Source organism: Mixophyes fleayi, chromosome 1, assembly GCF_038048845.1.
Source record: "Mixophyes fleayi isolate aMixFle1 chromosome 1, aMixFle1.hap1, whole genome shotgun sequence".
Classification (NCBI taxonomy): Eukaryota; Metazoa; Chordata; class Amphibia; order Anura; family Limnodynastidae; genus Mixophyes; species Mixophyes fleayi.
In genome coordinates this window covers 34,183,098-34,199,663 of record NC_134402.1, presented here as the reverse complement: position 1 = coordinate 34,199,663, position 16,566 = coordinate 34,183,098, and the positions used below count along the sequence as shown (strand labels likewise).

The window sequence follows — 16,566 nt, the reverse complement described above, 5'->3', positions numbered from 1 at the left end:
CCAGAAAAGCCCTGAATCTGGATTATGGCCATGTGCCATTTATGATGAAATGCAATCTCCATAACAAAGAGTAGACATTCCCAGCCATCAATTTAAAAAGTCAAACAAGCCCTATTTATAAGTCGGATTTATTTTCACTTAATTATTCTAGGACTGCTTAGTAAACCAGAAGAACACAAGTAATTCTGCAGAGAGAATGTAGGGATAGATTCACACAAGCTGCAAAGATTGTCTTTAAATTTTTTTTTACTAAAAAAAAATAATTAATAAAATACTTTTATTAATTTGGAGTTGGTAACCCCTAACGAAATCCATCCAGAAATAAAATTGAGATGCAGCCTGCCCCACCAAGTGTCTAGGCCCTCTGCCATTTGTTACCTATCCTTCTCATTTTGATTGCCTACATTTGGAATTCAATACACAGGAGGTATTGTCAAGGTTGAGAAAGACATGTCGGATGTTAGCCTGGGACCCACACCCATCCCAGAACTCGCACACATCTGGACAGATGTCTATACATTCACTCAGTTCTCGACACAAAAAAATTCTGAGGTGTCCAAACTTCTACATTTCAAACTCCCTTTGAGGGTGGAGGATGTCACAAATTGCGGAGGTTCAAGACACGATATTCCAATGATTCTGCTAGTAGAACATTATATGCTTTAACATTCTACAAAAAAAAAAAATACTTAATACTTTATTACATCGCTCTCAGTTTTGAGATCACTTTTGACATTTTAAACCAGTGGATTTCAAACTTTTTCAGTTCAAGGCACCCTTAGGGTCTCCAAATTTTTTTCAAGACACCCCTAAGCCAAAATTATTACCAAGTAGTCCCCAGCCTTGGTTATCACTGACCCTGGCTGAGGCACCCCTGTGAGATCTTCAAGGCACCCCAGGGAGCCACCGCTTTAAACTGTGCATTTTTATTTATTTATTTTAAATATGGAGCCAAATCGCTTTCAAATTATGCAATTAATACTTATAATTCCAGGTAAATCTTGCACCTATTTTCTCTTCCATTTTGCATTTATGAGCGAGAGGTTGCAGAGACTTTAATGTGATTGAGAAACCACTTGTTAACTCTATAGTTATTATTGTCATTTAATTATAAGGCACCACAAGGGTTCAGTAGCATCGTACCTAGGGGGCTTAGAACACAAAAGGGGCCAATTCTCTCAGTAGTTACTTTATCATGCAAAATGGTTGAACCATTTAATAGTTTAGGAATTAAGGGACTGTCAGGCCTGAAAAATACCCTTATTCAGCAAAACCAGCTTTGTTAGTAACATTACAGTATCATGGTTATTCGGCAAATGAAAATCTCTGGTTATCTTCTAAGAAGTAGAAAGGTTCTATTGTGTAATGGGTATCAAGAAGATGCAACTGCACTGACCAAATTTAATGTTCAAACAAATCATCTTAGGAAATCAAAGCAGCAGCTAGGGCATTGCTGTTATAAACCCATTCCCAGGATACAATGTAAGTCAATGAGCCATTTAACAACTCATGAAAAAGTCACTCCAATGGTGAACCAATTTGTAGGCATTGTCCAGAGGTCACAACGCTGGGGTCATATTCTGTACATCAGTCCTATTATGGCGCTTGTGGATAGAGTCTGTCTGTAGTAGTGAACTTGAAGAACACACAGATGTGGGAAGGAGGGTAAGGAAATACAGTAGCTTGAATTAAGGGACCCTCACTGGCTACCCAGCACAAAAGCATACCCTCCCTACATTTGGAGAGAGAAAAAAAAAATCACTGGGGCAGAAATAAGCCAGGCATAAGGCATGCTGGGAACTGTAGTTTTGAACCAGTTACATAGATTAGATACTTTCAGTAATACACTGGTATAAAATAGGGATAAATTAGGTAGATTTAGAATCAGTATCAGAATAATAAGGTTTGTGGTTGTCTTTTTGGTTGGGGTGGGACGAGGGAGGAGTTTATAAGTCATGTCCTTTTAATTTACGTCAAAAGCCACCGAGAGACAAATGTTCTCCGTCACTATTACGCCAAGAGGCTTCATTTAGCGAGTTATAACACATCTGCTCACATAAACCTTCTTCCTAGACTCTTTTACATTCCAGAAATTCTGCATTTGTTAGAGATTTTATGGCATATCAACAGAGCACAGCGGTGACGTATTCAAGAACTGAAATGATCTCAGGAAAAGAAAGAAAAAAAAAAACAAAAAGGACAAAAGAAACCTTTTGACAGGATGAGTGGATCCAGAAGAGAGCGTAGAACAACAAGAAAAAGTATGTACTTATACACCCTTTACATACTAAAAAAGGCATGTAGCTACTGAGGTAGGATTACCCCGTCCTCTTTATTCAGGATATATCATTTGTTTTCTCTGTAATGTATAATCCCTGGATTTCAGATTTGCTCTGGTTTATGCCACGTTTTCTTCTCTAAACTCTTATTTTAGCTGTAATACCCGAGTACACATCCCACTATTAAATCAGGGCTTATTTTTATTATTACGATCAGGGGTGGATAGGATAGAGGTCCTCCTATGAACAAGCATAACAAAAGAAAATAATTTTTATTCATAAAACTAAAATAGATTATCCAGTCTGTACACTTTAGCTTCTTAACAAGTCAAATTAAAAGGTTATTTTCCTTCTGTCATCCACTGGCTTGTACAAACCTTCTTGCAACTCCTACTCCATACATTGCTTTAAATTTATGGCTTTTAGCTGTTCCTTTCAGCCATGTATTTATATAATCAGGAGCTGTGGCTATGAAACAGCCACCCTATGCACCCTTAGAATCCACCAATCTGAAAACTGTACAGGAAGCGTATCTAGAGGCTGCAGGCCTGAGTGATATCAATGGTTCCAAGATGAAATCGTCTGCATTCCTGCAGCAGGGCAGCCAACAAAATGGTGTGTGTGTGTGTGTGTGTGTGTGTGTGTGTGTGTGTGTGTGTGTGTGTGTGTCAAACTGTTCACTTGAACAAACTTCAATTTCCGGCCTTATCCGAAAAGTTAAAATTCTGCCTCTTACATTTCAAGAAATGTTGATTAAGACTGATTATAAAGTAGGAAAAAAAAAAATACAAAAATCTGCTAATCAAGGAACATTAACCAGAGAAATGTATAAATTAACATTTTTAGGTTTAAAGCAGCGAGACATCTGCAATCACTTTTTTTAGGCAAATTTATGTGAAACTTACCTCATCAGTAAAAGGAAGACAGGTTTAAGATTAATTTTATATCATATGACAAGGTGACAGAAATGACTGATTGTGGGTACATTTTACTCATTATTAGATGCTTAAACGATTTTGAGCAGCTCGATTGGTTTTCAAATCTCCATTAAAAATAAAATAAAATATAAATATAAAGATTTTGTGGTAATACACGCTGGCTGAATCTTACAGCGCTGCACATTACAATCATTTAATGTCTTAGATGCCTGACCACGGGTCAGCTCTCGGTGCTGTTCCAAGTTCCAAGTCCATCCATAGCTCACAATAGAGTCCTATGGAATTACTTCCAATAGGGCTCTAGTGAGCTATGAATAGGTTTGATGCAATTGTATCCCTGCAGTGAAAACAATCACTAGTCTGGTCTTTGCGGTGCTTGGTTTCAGTAAACAGGGTGGTTCCTGGTTGGGGGCATCCCCAATTTGCTAGATATGGGGGGGTTGGTTAGATTAAGAAGGGGTTTTCCATAAGGGAAACAACCCCTTTAAAATAGGTATTTAAAATAAATGAGGAAAAACCTTTTTTTTGACATTCTCGAAACCTGTTTGGTGAATCTGATCTAAAATTTGTTGCAATATTTCAATTTTAGAACCAGATTAAAATAAATTAAAATAAAAAAAAAGAAGATTTTGTGAACGTCTAAACAGGTTTAATTAGGCCTGCTCAATCCAAGTCAAATTATCATTTTAGTGGGATTTTTTTGTTTGTTTTTTTAAGTTCCAAATGTTAAACTTTGAACTTGAATGGCGAACCTGGAAAGACTCAACGTAGTGTTTGCATATTGATGAAAAGAAAAAAAAAAGTTACAATACTCATTTGTTTTGTGGTTTTTTTAATCCACTAATTTTTGCACAAACCTGAAACACAGGCAGGCAAACCTTGAATGCAAATTTCTAACTGCAAACTAGAATTATAGTCTTTAGCAGATTATGCCACAAACATCGAACTGGTGAAATTCAATTCAACTTCGAGGCGATTCGAAATTTTAGAGCATGTTAGCAAATGCTATATCTCTCCACTCTCAGGCACCCATGGTAAGCAGTACCATACTAATAGTACAATAACACCCTTGTTTACTTCATGGCAAGACCAGATCGGATTTATCTTCCTGGTTGCATGTATTTACTAATTGCATTAAATAAAAATATTATATCCTTTATAGCAAATGTTTATGTATTTTTCTCTTCTCTTATTTTTCTCTTCCTATCCTTTCATTTCTTGCTAAACAAATAAAATATTGTACAAAAAGAAGTTTAAAACTTTCCTTGGATTATGAAAAAACTCAAGGACGCGCTTTAATTCGATGTGCCAAAGCTCCTTTATTAGAATTGCTTTCCAAGGCTCAATAAAATCTAACCTTGAATTAAATTGGAACTGTGTACCATGACTGTGGCAAGGAAGGAAGACCTCCGCTTGTCCTATGCATTCCGCAAGTCTGTTGTAAGATAATATATGTCCGGCTGAGTGTCTGGGAGCATCGCAGACTGCAGGATTCAGTGTATCGTGCAAGCAACAAATTATCTACGACTGCATCTCATCCGCAGTGTTTATCTGCTTTCTACTAAAGCTTCAGAAACTTTATGGGATCATCAGATATAAAAGGGATAGATGTGGTGTTCTTGGGTTTAAAAAGTAAATACATTAAAATATTGGTTTCAGAGCATTTTCATACAAAAGGATTTTAAAATATATTGTTTTAATATCATAGCAACTTATTGCTGACCAAGAAGAAGTTTAAAAGGTTCTCCTCCTGTATTTATTTGCTTTGTTTTATATCTATGGAGCATATCTAATAACCCTAATACATCATACCCAACAGAGGTCACATTAAAATGCAAATTGTTAAGACTACCACCTTGAGCATAATCTCTATGTACATTATGTTATATTGTTATATTATATGTCTTATGAAGACAAGGCAATATAATATACATCCGACAAAACAGAGAAATGAAAAACACAACCAAATCCTTATCACCGATTCCTTTAAGCAATAAGCAAATGTGATTTAATTCCATACTGCACAGGTCAGTCCAAATTACCCAAAAACTAGGACAAGCTGCTATTGAAAAATGCAAAGCAAAAAACACACACATATAATACACACACACACACACACACACACACACACACACACACACGTGTACTGCGCTATAGGACAGCACAGTATGAACACAACAATAGTGTTGACTTGCCGTGTCAGCAATGAACCTATAACTTGAGGCGACAAGTGTACTAGAAACATCTGGATTTCTCACAAACCCTAGAAGGTCACCACCATGTAAAGCCCCTTGTACCCTGCAGCCATCCATACAGCAGATTGGCAGTGTCAGCACTAATAACAGTACTTAGGGAGTTAATCCGAGATGTAAAGCGAATGCAGACAAGAGCACTAGACAATAGACAACTGAGCTGCTACTTTCTAGTCAATGTGGAGGATGTTTGACAACCCGCTTGTCCTCACACGCAGAAGATCCTGCTGCAGGGCACGAAAGACTAAGGGACAAGGCGTCTTTGTGGTATTAATATTCCAACTTTCGCTCTTCTTCTACTGTAAACGATGGTAGAGACATGCAAACAACCTGTAGGAACTTGTCTATGCACGCAAGCCAGGGCACGTAGCGCTCTCTCGGCTCGCACCCCATGACAGCTGTACTCGCCACCTCTTATGAGGTCTTTGCAGAAACACAATCATGTCATGTCAGGCAGCCACTTAAAATGTATTAAGAAACTAGGCATTTTCTTCCATTCATTCTTATGCAAACTATTTCTCTACCAATGTTTGCTACAAACGATAAAATAAGAGATGTAGTCTTACCTCCGTCTGAGACTGTGGCAGCCTGCAGAAGAGAAGAGAGAGACATGAGTGTATATACAAAAACTGCATTACAATCACCGAAAACAAAATAAATAAATAAAAAAAATAGCGAAAACTTGTATACAGAATTCAAAATCAAAATAGAGATTAATCTGTCAAGTACAGAATGCACAATATATTCTGAGACAGCTGGTGTTAAACACATCAATCTGAAATCCAGCTGGCTCCACCCTCCTGCTAAAAACCCCTCCTCAGAGAATCAGAAATTCAACCCTATCACTCGCATCCAGTTCATAAGAATTATGTTGTTGCTGCACAAAAACACTCATCAGCCAGGAGATAAAAATACCCCACATTCATTTGCATAGGCTACATACTGGCGATGGAACAGTGCAACGTTAGAATACTAAGTAAGCTGAAATGTTTTAACTTTTTCAATGTGAAACCGTATATATCTCTCTCATATACACGAGTATCCTTGGAGTCATGAATCACGGAAGTAATGTAATGTACACACAATCACTGGACAGTGCAGGACAGGTAAACTCTCTATGTAATCAGAACAGTTGTTGTTCACGATTGTCCCGACCAGGATAAATCACAATAGAAATTTGAGGTTTTAAAGGGACCAGCTGCATGACAATATGAATGCATTACATAGCCGTACAACTGGCCCCCTTAACAACGTAGACTAGCTCTATAACAAAAGAAAACAGTTAATACGTCAATATCTTACGACATAGCGTCGCCTGCAGTTGTTGTTTCTAAGCATGGATTGGTATGAACAAAGTACCTCAAAATTGCTGCCTCTTGTAGATTTCAAGACTTGCCAAAAAAAAGTAAAAATCCAAACCAGAAAATATTGCGGATAATTAAAGTCTATCTGTGGCCTATTAACAGTGGAAGCAACTATTTTGTGGACTGAACCAGTATTCATAAGAATGCAGCCTATACATTTACTGGGAGCTGGGGGCATTACCCAGACATGAGGCACTCGCTAAATATTGGTTCAAGCCTGCAAAATAACTCAACCTTAAAATTATGTCCCCTTATTTTTCTATATATATCTATGTTTGCTGTGCACACTACAATGAATGGTATTACCAAGTCTACCATACACTGCGCAGACAGCTGTTCCCTCAAGTGTTTGGGTGAAGAACCCGAAATATTGGATTCGAATTTGCTGGGATGGGAAGCGCGCCAACAGTATTTGGCAGCAGAGAAAATTTAGAATTGCCAAATGAAAATTGTTAATGAAAAAATATTGTATTTAATGTGATCTGACACTGCTGTACCAAAAACAAAAGGTCTTCCATCCTTGTAAAATTACTTGGGACGTATCACAAAATTAAATTGTATGTCACTAGCAACGCAAATCTAATTTTTTTTCTCTCCACTCCAGGACAACCCACCCTTGAAAACACCTTTTATTGGCAATTGTTTTAAAACATTTAGCGACACGTTATAATGCTATACTCAAATTTGTTCCAAACTGAAAGGAGAAACGGCACCTACAATAAAAATGGTGCCCGGGATTAAAAGAGAGCGATCTCAGAATCCTCAGCAAGTGACATTTTTGCAATTTCAGGAGGTAGACAATTACCACCAGCCACCATGTTTTTTTTAATTGATGGATGAAAAACTATTTACATTTTTTTGTGGTCAGTAAATTTACTATCAGTTGACAACCATGCCCCCATCTGTATGTGTTAGAGAATGCAGACTGTAAGCACCAATGGGGCAGGGACTGATGTGAGCGAGTTCTCTGTACAGTGCTGCGGAATTAGCGGTGTTGTATAAATAAATTATGATGATCATCTCCATCTACTATTTCCTGCTGAAATGTCTTGAGCCTTATTGAAGCTGCATTCCTGGGTATGGTGAAAAATAAAATAAAAAAAACATACCTAACTCTACCCTCCCCGGGGCCCCGAGGGTTGCACCAGGCACAGGGGGTTTGGCTTTGAGGGTTAATACAAATCCACAGAGCTTGCAGCTTCTTAATGCTCCTCCCACTCACACCCATCTCAGCAGCCATTTTAGAATGCTGAACGATAACTCCTCCCACATCTAACCAGGCCAAGAGTGCGGCTTTCAGCGTAGACGGTGCGGCTTTCAGCGTAGACGGTGCGGCTTTCAGCGTAGACGGTGCGGCTTTCAGCGTAGACGGTGCGTCACTACTTCAACAAACACCATAGCAAAGGCTTAATTCCTGTGTGTTTATTTTACTAAGGCAATGTGCTATTTTATAGCAACCAAAACACCAATAAAATGATAAACGTGGAGGGGACTGTTAAACAACTGTGTTTATATTTAGATAATATGTTTAAAAGGGAGGTGGGACGAAGAGTGATTTACATCAAGTATCAATAGTACTAAAACAAATATCTAAAGTAAAGAGAGAAATAGATAATATGTTAACTTAATACACAAATAAGTGGTTGTTCTCTAAAAACACAGTCATAAAAAGACCATATAATTTATCTATTAGGTTTACTTGTTGTAACATTGTAAAGCTGCAATTGTTGTCTTCAGAGCTTTTATCCCCAAGAATAAATAGTTGGCCGGTCCTCTAAAGCCATATACTGTGGGCTTCACCTACTTGATCTTCAATGAGGGCAATTAGCAGATTATTACCAGATGAGACTGACTGCTGTACAAGGCTCTTATGGAGACATTACACGCTGTCCACATAGCTATTCAAAATCAATAAAATGATTAGAAAAGTATTCATTATCTTTGGCGGCAGGTGTAATGCTCATTTTCCGGCGCTGCAGAGTCTTAGTGGCGCCTTACAAAAAAAACCATGATGTTTTCCTAATTTTCCCCAAATATGTACTGGATTGCTCCTCATTGATCATCCAGGCCATATTTGAGACAAGATATAGCCACTTTTACATAAACGTACCCAGGAAAGTACATGGGATTGCAGGTCATGATAGCCAAATCTGCAGGGATGCATAAATGTGCACCGTTTGATGGGCGGATCAGAGGCGTTTTGTACTAAGTGCAGATTAGGCACATTGGTACGCCTCGTTTTCCACTTACATCTGTACTACCACTTACAGACAAGATTGCAGAGCCGTAACTTAGTATTTTAGCGCCTGGGGCGAGAAAGACAAATGCCCTTGCCCTCAATTTTAACCAAATGAACCTAAAATATTCCTAAATTGCGCCCCCCTTCAGCTTTGCGCCCAGGGCGATCGCCCCCTATCGCACACCAATAGTTACGGCCTTGCAAGATTGTACTAGCATGCTCCCCCTCCCAGCTGGATCCAATATGGCTGCTACCTGCAGCCATTTTCCTAGACCTCCTCCGTTCCTCTTACAGCCCAACCAACGGCAGCTTATGATTGGTCCTCCTGCTTGCACACGCCCTCCAGAGCCAGCTAAAGTTCATGAACTAAACTTATTAAGAATTGGCAGAGCGCCGGTAAACACGTGTCCCCTCATATTCAAAGCTTCATATTCCCATACACCTACAATATATATAATGAAATAACAATCTTGTATACCCAAGAGAAAAATGGGAAGAGGACCTTGGCCCCCTGCAAGATGAAGACTGGGGTACACTTCTCGAAAGGCAACTACCTCATGGAAATTCCAACAGATCCAGATTTACATTCTCCACAGATTGACCAAATTTAGACCCGATCAAACTATCCTGTGTCCAAAATGTGGTGCCCCCTGTTGTAATTTCTGGCAATGTCAGAAATGTGGCAATGTCAGAACATTAAACGGTTTTGTCAGGAATTTCATCATTGCATCAACAAAACTGGGGTGAAGATACCATTATATTCCCCTATTATCTGCCTCTTGGGCCTTCAACTGAAGCATATGATGAATAATCCGATATGTCAATATTTAATAAATGTTTTTATGCTAGCCAAAGTCTGCATAGCAAGAAAATGGATGGCCTCCCAGCCCCATGTGTACAAGATTGGGTCACCTTAGTAAAGGACAAAGTTGGGCATGAATGTTTTGTACATACCAGCAGGAAATGTCCTTTAAAATATGAAAACATTTGGGGTCATTGGCTGTCCCCTTATAATTTACTCTCCACATAGAGATTTTCCGAAATGAATTTAACCCGCGGGCAACTATGATAATGTGTTTATTAATAAGTAAACAACACTGAAAAATTATGGGGTTATGACAAGTTGCCCTCTACATTACTAGGAGTTCTTTCCTACGAGAACACTTTAATGCATCAATAGTTGAGAACAGAAATTACCTTCTCTATAATCATATGACAGGAATAGTCCAACCAGCTGACCAATCTAGCAAACAGGAGCTGTGAAGAGGGCACAATATGACCAGTTGCAATTGGATATTAGCAGTAATTGGGAGTAACATCATTTTCCTACACAAGAAATGCTGAACTCTAAACATTTGTTTTCATTGAGCACGATCATCGGTGTGAATGTTTGTCAGCGGTGAGGTGTTGGGTAACATTTTTAGTCGTGTTTGTTCATGCCTACGTAGAGTACAGGACTAATTCTGACTAATCATCAAATTCACAGACGCGTGATTCACATTTTGCAGCAGTATATTAACAAAAACAAAAAAATATCTGGCTGCAAATTACCATAACTCAGAAATGTATGAACGGCCACAATGCCCACACTTACACACTGCACGGGGCAAAGGGCTAATAATCACATCAGACAACAAGAAGAGGTGCCCATGTGTTTTCTTTTGACTTGGCAGCTGGTTTAAAGCACTGGTGTCATTATGCATACAGGAGGCAGCCATTCTGTGGGCCGATTCATAATAATACACTTTAACAAAGACAGTAATAGTACGAATGTTCCATTCTCAGTAATATTGGTATAGTCCACAATATGGCCACTTACACTGGCAACAAGCAAAGTGTAATGTTGTATTATTCGGTCTCCTACTGCTGTGTAGAACACTATAGAATGTTCCTGTAACAGCCCTGAGAGTTCTGGGAATGATACATTTATTTGCTTGTATTGTGAAGAGAATTCTCATCTGGAGACATTTCTGCTATATTTGTATAAGCGAAGCAATCAATCAATCTCCCACAAAGCAGTATTCTGATTAACGGATACAGGTATGGGATCTGTTAACCAGAACGGTCCTAACTTTGGTTTTTCCATAATTAGGAGCAGCGTGCTTAAAATGCACGGAATCACTTTTAATAAACCATGTATTTCCCCACCAATGCTCTAGGAACCACCCATTCTCAAAATTGTTTAGCAGCAATCCTCACAGTGAAGGAAAACAAATCGGACCCTGGTCAGGAATCAAACAGATGACCCCAGCGGTGCGAGGCAGCAATACTAATCACTGTGCAACTATGTTGCCGTCTACCTCTACAACCCAAGCCGCATCAAATGCTTACTCTGTAATCTTTCTGGTTTTATGACAATAGATCCCATATCTCTGCTTTATATTTCTTTATTCAATCTTGACACTTTTTTTTTTTTTACTATTTTACCATCTCATTTACAGGCAACTTTATGTTTTCTTTTCTTCAACAGCTGCTTTTACCTCTGTGTTTCTTGTCACAGCTGACTGGGCTATATAAAAGCACAGCACTCATATACAAGCAATTAAATCATTACAGTGTGGGACATTCATTTGTTATACCATCAATGTCCTGGATTAGCCAGCAAACGTCCTCTTATTGTGGCCCAGGCATAAAACCATTTGGCTGTAGGAGTTTCCACAACAGAGCCCTGCAGTTAACCTTGCATTAGTAAGGGTGACATGTGTAGGAAGAAATGGTCACACCTCTGCTGACAAATGGTTCAATGTGATGGTCACATACATAAAAGAGGCTAATTAGGTTTCATCCTTCAAGCAAAAAACCATTAACAAACGGGAATGGCAAGAATGACCAATAGTCTCTCAGCCGACTCATTTATGTGTAATACACATTTCAGAGTGACCTTTCAAATAAGAGACCTTTCCACAGGATTCTCATTTAGAACCCAAAACAAACAAAAGGTTGAGTAGTTGTGCTGCACAAAAGGAACCTTTATAAAAAAGAATAAATCCCCCCCCCCCCTCTTCCAAATAAGGAAAAATTATGAAAAATTACATTTTGGTTTAACGAAACACAGTACAGGTCATAAATAAATGTTTGAGGGGGGGCACTCTTTTTTTCTGCAGTAATGTCTCCCAGGGCTGCATATACTGCACAGTCAGGTGACCCGCTACCAGGCTTATTTTTACTATACTAGGCCGCAATACACTAAATACATCCCTGTATCAGGATTATAAATGTGTGTGTGTGTATTCACTGAGGTAACAATGATTACAGCTCTGGTTGTTTGTGATTTACAACAATGCCCTGGTTTCGTTTTTTGTTTTTTTTAAATCAAAGATATTATTCATATACCATTAATTAAAAAGATTTCTTAGTCACAAGATAACATATAACCTGTATGGACCAAGGCTATATTATCAGTACACAGAGTGCTCACATCCTCATATTTACACTGGAAGTTTCCATACAACAGTTCAAATGGTCAAAGATAAATTTACAGGTTCATCTGGACAGAGCCAAAGTTGGTATTTTAACGACGTTAATGTAGAACACTGTAAAATGTGGGTGTTTTATGAAGATAAATAAGAATTATGTACTGTATACTGTAATCACACACACATATTACAATCATCATAAAACTGAAAACCCCACAAAGATGCAGTGCTGAATGCTGGAATTTTATCCATATAGTGAAAGCTAAGACCATAAAACTAGAATGTTATATTGGTTGCCAAGATTTAGTAGAATTTTGCACCTAGATGCTAAATGATTTCTAGAAGACTAAATCAATGAAGTAAGACCTTGGGTCTAGATGAGGAATGATAAGGAGCTATAAAGTGCAGCTTCTGTACCAATGCTGGGAGCCTGAAGGGAATGGTTGATGGGGACAAAAGCTACCCAATTAAATGTTAATTAATACGATTTCAGAAACATGGATACTAAACTCGTTAAACAATAACATGCAAAACAGATCACTTCTGCAATTTACATGTATTGTCACAGGTACATTTTTTTGCTTTGTTTTTAAAGAGATTGAAAGCATTTGTACAATGCAGTTTTTATGCTTACATGTGATAAACATATGGCAAGCACCAGTTGTTATGTAGCCTTATAGCATTAGCTCAGAAATTCGGATAAATGATCATGTGTACGATAGGTTTATACCATAGAAACCAAATCAATTGTAAAGCGCTACGGAATTTGCTGGCACTATATAAATAAATGCTGATGATGATGAAGGGACACCAGAATAACATTTACTTATAGATTTAAAAAAAAAGTATAAAAGTTACCCAGTTCTACAATTGATTTTTTTATACTGCAATCTACATTGTAATTCACAATGCTGCAATCAAGGATTGGCTGACTTATAAGTAATTATTAGACAGAGAGGTCTATAAACCGCAAGCGGAGACCCCCTGTAGTGAAGAGAGATATCTCCAAGACATAACTGGTGGGTACTGCACATACAAACACTGGGGGCAACATGTCAAAAAAAAAAAAAAAAAAAAAAGATTTCTAGGTATACAGTACTGTCTTGTTGTGCCTACACATTTAAGTACATCCAGCGGGATATAGGGACATTTCCAAAACCGTCAGAAAATAGGGATAGTTGGCAGCTCTAAACACAATCATCCCAAACCAATAAAAAAAACAATATTTAGAAGTATAGAGTACAACAAACTAAAGTTTAACTAAGGACAGTCCCTTTAACATAACCAATTAAACAAAGGCTATACCCCCCCCCCCCCCCCAAACACACCCACACGCTCCCTTCCCTTACACTACAGCCCCTCACCTTCTCATCACAGATATCAAAAGTGTATTTTCTCCAAATTCCTTTCCTCAGTCGAGGCATGTTAACACCACCCTGCCCCGCTGCCGGGCACTGCCATAACTCAGGAGGGACAACCCAGAACTGAAACCTTCAAAGAATGGAAGTCTGCAAAACTGCTCTTACTCACTGCTTTGGCAACTGGGATCGTAAATATCCCTGAAAGGACAAGTAAATCAACTTCCTAGTATCAGACATAATGCATGCAATAACAAGTACTGGCATATACAGGGATGGGATCGAAACATTATACATAGAGTTTCAAAAATGAGAAAGAAAAAAAAAAGTAATTTAGGTCCATTAAACATATGGAGTCCGTACCAACTATGCACCCTGTATTAATAAAGCAGCCTTTTGAGATGTCCGTCTATGGTCAGCAAAGGCCCTACATTTGGATCAGTGGCAGATACATATATTCTGATCAGTACACGAGAGATACAAAGTTTAGTAGGAGCAATTCGGTAGTTTTTGGACCTCTCTCCGTGTAGGCTGTCCAAATAATTGTTATGGCTCCCCAAAAAACTGCTCAAAGTCAATATTAATTGATGTGATATTATCAAACGTGATCACCCGAGGACTGCAAGTGGACATCAGCACCAGTCCAGTGTGATCAATCAGATGGGAGCATTACATGCTTGAGATCCAACTGATCAAGAACAGTGGTGTCAATACAGAATAACTAATAGCCCCATATATGTAGCTTTAGGACTCAGTCTTCTATCTAAGCTCAGATTTCTTTTTTTCCCTTATTGATATTTACAGTGTATTAAACATATTGTTATATTTAAAAAAAATAAAAGTACGAACAGTAGTCACCAAAAACGCTTCCTGGTTAATGGAGCTTCGAATACATTGTGCGCATGATCCCCAAAGTAATAATATTTTGTTCCACCCTCATAACATGGCGTAGTGGTTAGCACTTCTGCCTTACAGCACTGGGGTCATGAGTTCAATTCCCGACAATGGCCTTATCTGTGTGGAGTTTGTATCTTCTCCCCGTGTTTGCATGGGTTTCCTCCAGGTGCTCCCGTTTCCTCCCACACTCCAAAAACATACTAGTAGGTTAATTGGCTGCTAACAAATTGACCCTAGTCTCTCTCTGTCTGTGCGTTATGGAATTTAGACTGTAAGCCCCAATGGGGCAGGGACTGATGTGAGCGAGTTCTCTGTACAGCGCTACGGAATTAGTGGCGCTATATAAATAAATGGTGATGATCATGATAACAAGATGGAACACATGAAAAACATTTGCTCGTTACCCAGACGACAATACACTTAATCCAAGGATATGACTCCTCAATGCTGAGGAATTGCACAACACAGACTAATACAGCCTTGGGCCTAATTTGTCTTCTGACACCCTATAGACCTTCATTGTATTTGAACATTAACTTAAATTGTGCTAATTAAACAGGAGTTTAGCCACATGCTGCTTTCACCAAAGCAAAGTGAAGAGAACACAAGACAATTAGCACAGACAAACATTATTTCATTTGTTTGGGGGGGGGGGGGGGGGGGAGGTGGATGCCTAGATCACAATTACCATGGGGTGTACTCAATCCATGGTCAGACAGGTAAAATTAGAGGATGAAGACATATCTTATAAGTCTTCATCTTATATGTCCTATGATAAGATATGTTTCCCATATCTTATCATAGGACTTAGATGTGAAGACATAAAGCACATAATTGTGCAGAGATCAGGCAAATGTTATCATTGAAGCTGCTTAGCTAACAACATTGTGCTCGTTCCGTCAGATCTAGCACCAAACTGCACAGGACAGAGACATCGAGAGACGCTATGTGCGTTCAGCATCCTAGTAGACTGCAGTCCGAGACTAAAACCCGTAGCCTAAAAGTGATCCAAACAAGCAAGAATGCAGTTCCTGTAACAACTTAAGCTGGGTACACACTACAGGGTTTTGTCCAATAATCGGCTCAACCAGCCGACATACGACCGCTCGTTCGAAAGTCGGGTCAGTGTGTGTAGTGACACGATGGTCGAAAGTCTGCCCAAATAGACGATTGTCGCCTCATTTGGTTGGTCGTACCGTTCAATATTTTCTGCTCAATCACCTAACGATCATGTAGTGTGTATGCACTCATGCTGACGATCTCCATAGAGTTTACAGCCGATGTTAGCACTGAATGTCAGAGTGAATAAGTGTAGAGAGTGCTGTAGAAGGAATAATTAATTTGTTCGTTCTGAGACAGAATTATTAGTTTCAGAGTCACAGAAGCTAACGAAATTCGTTAGGACATGTGCATAGCTATAACAAGGCGGTTTTAATCAGTGTGACAATGTGACATTAGTGAATGAATGAATATTGTGCTGTCATTCTCCAGACTAGAGGACCAGATGAAGAGCACAGATCTGAAAGTAAACCATGTCAGTGTGTACACATGAATCGCCAGACTGATCGGACCTTCAGTCGTAGGAATAATTTTTTGAGATAGCACATCGGTCTGAACAATTCTTCAGTGTGTTCCTAGCTTTAGGCTGGGTACACGCTACAGAAATTTTCTCCCAACATGTTATCTATAACAATTTTACCAACCACTGGAAAAAAAAAAAAGTCCCGATCATCATGTCAATTCATGTGTACACACTATAAATGATTTACCTTCAGATCTGTGCTCTTCATCAGTCATAACCATCGGTTGAAAAGATCGTGACT

General features: G+C 38.7%; 1 protein-coding gene across 2 annotated transcripts in view; it reads right to left on the bottom strand.

Moving 5' to 3' along the window:
• RGS12 (regulator of G protein signaling 12) overlaps positions 1 to 16,566 on the bottom strand; it is a 145,328-nt gene that overhangs the window by 48,470 nt on the left and 80,292 nt on the right. For both annotated transcript variants that reach the window (XM_075194353.1, XM_075194354.1), the window contains exon 4: positions 6,036 to 6,057. In XM_075194353.1, coding sequence (XP_075050454.1) covers positions 6,036 to 6,057 — 22 coding nt within the window. The remainder of the gene's footprint in view (positions 1 to 6,035; positions 6,058 to 16,566) is intronic.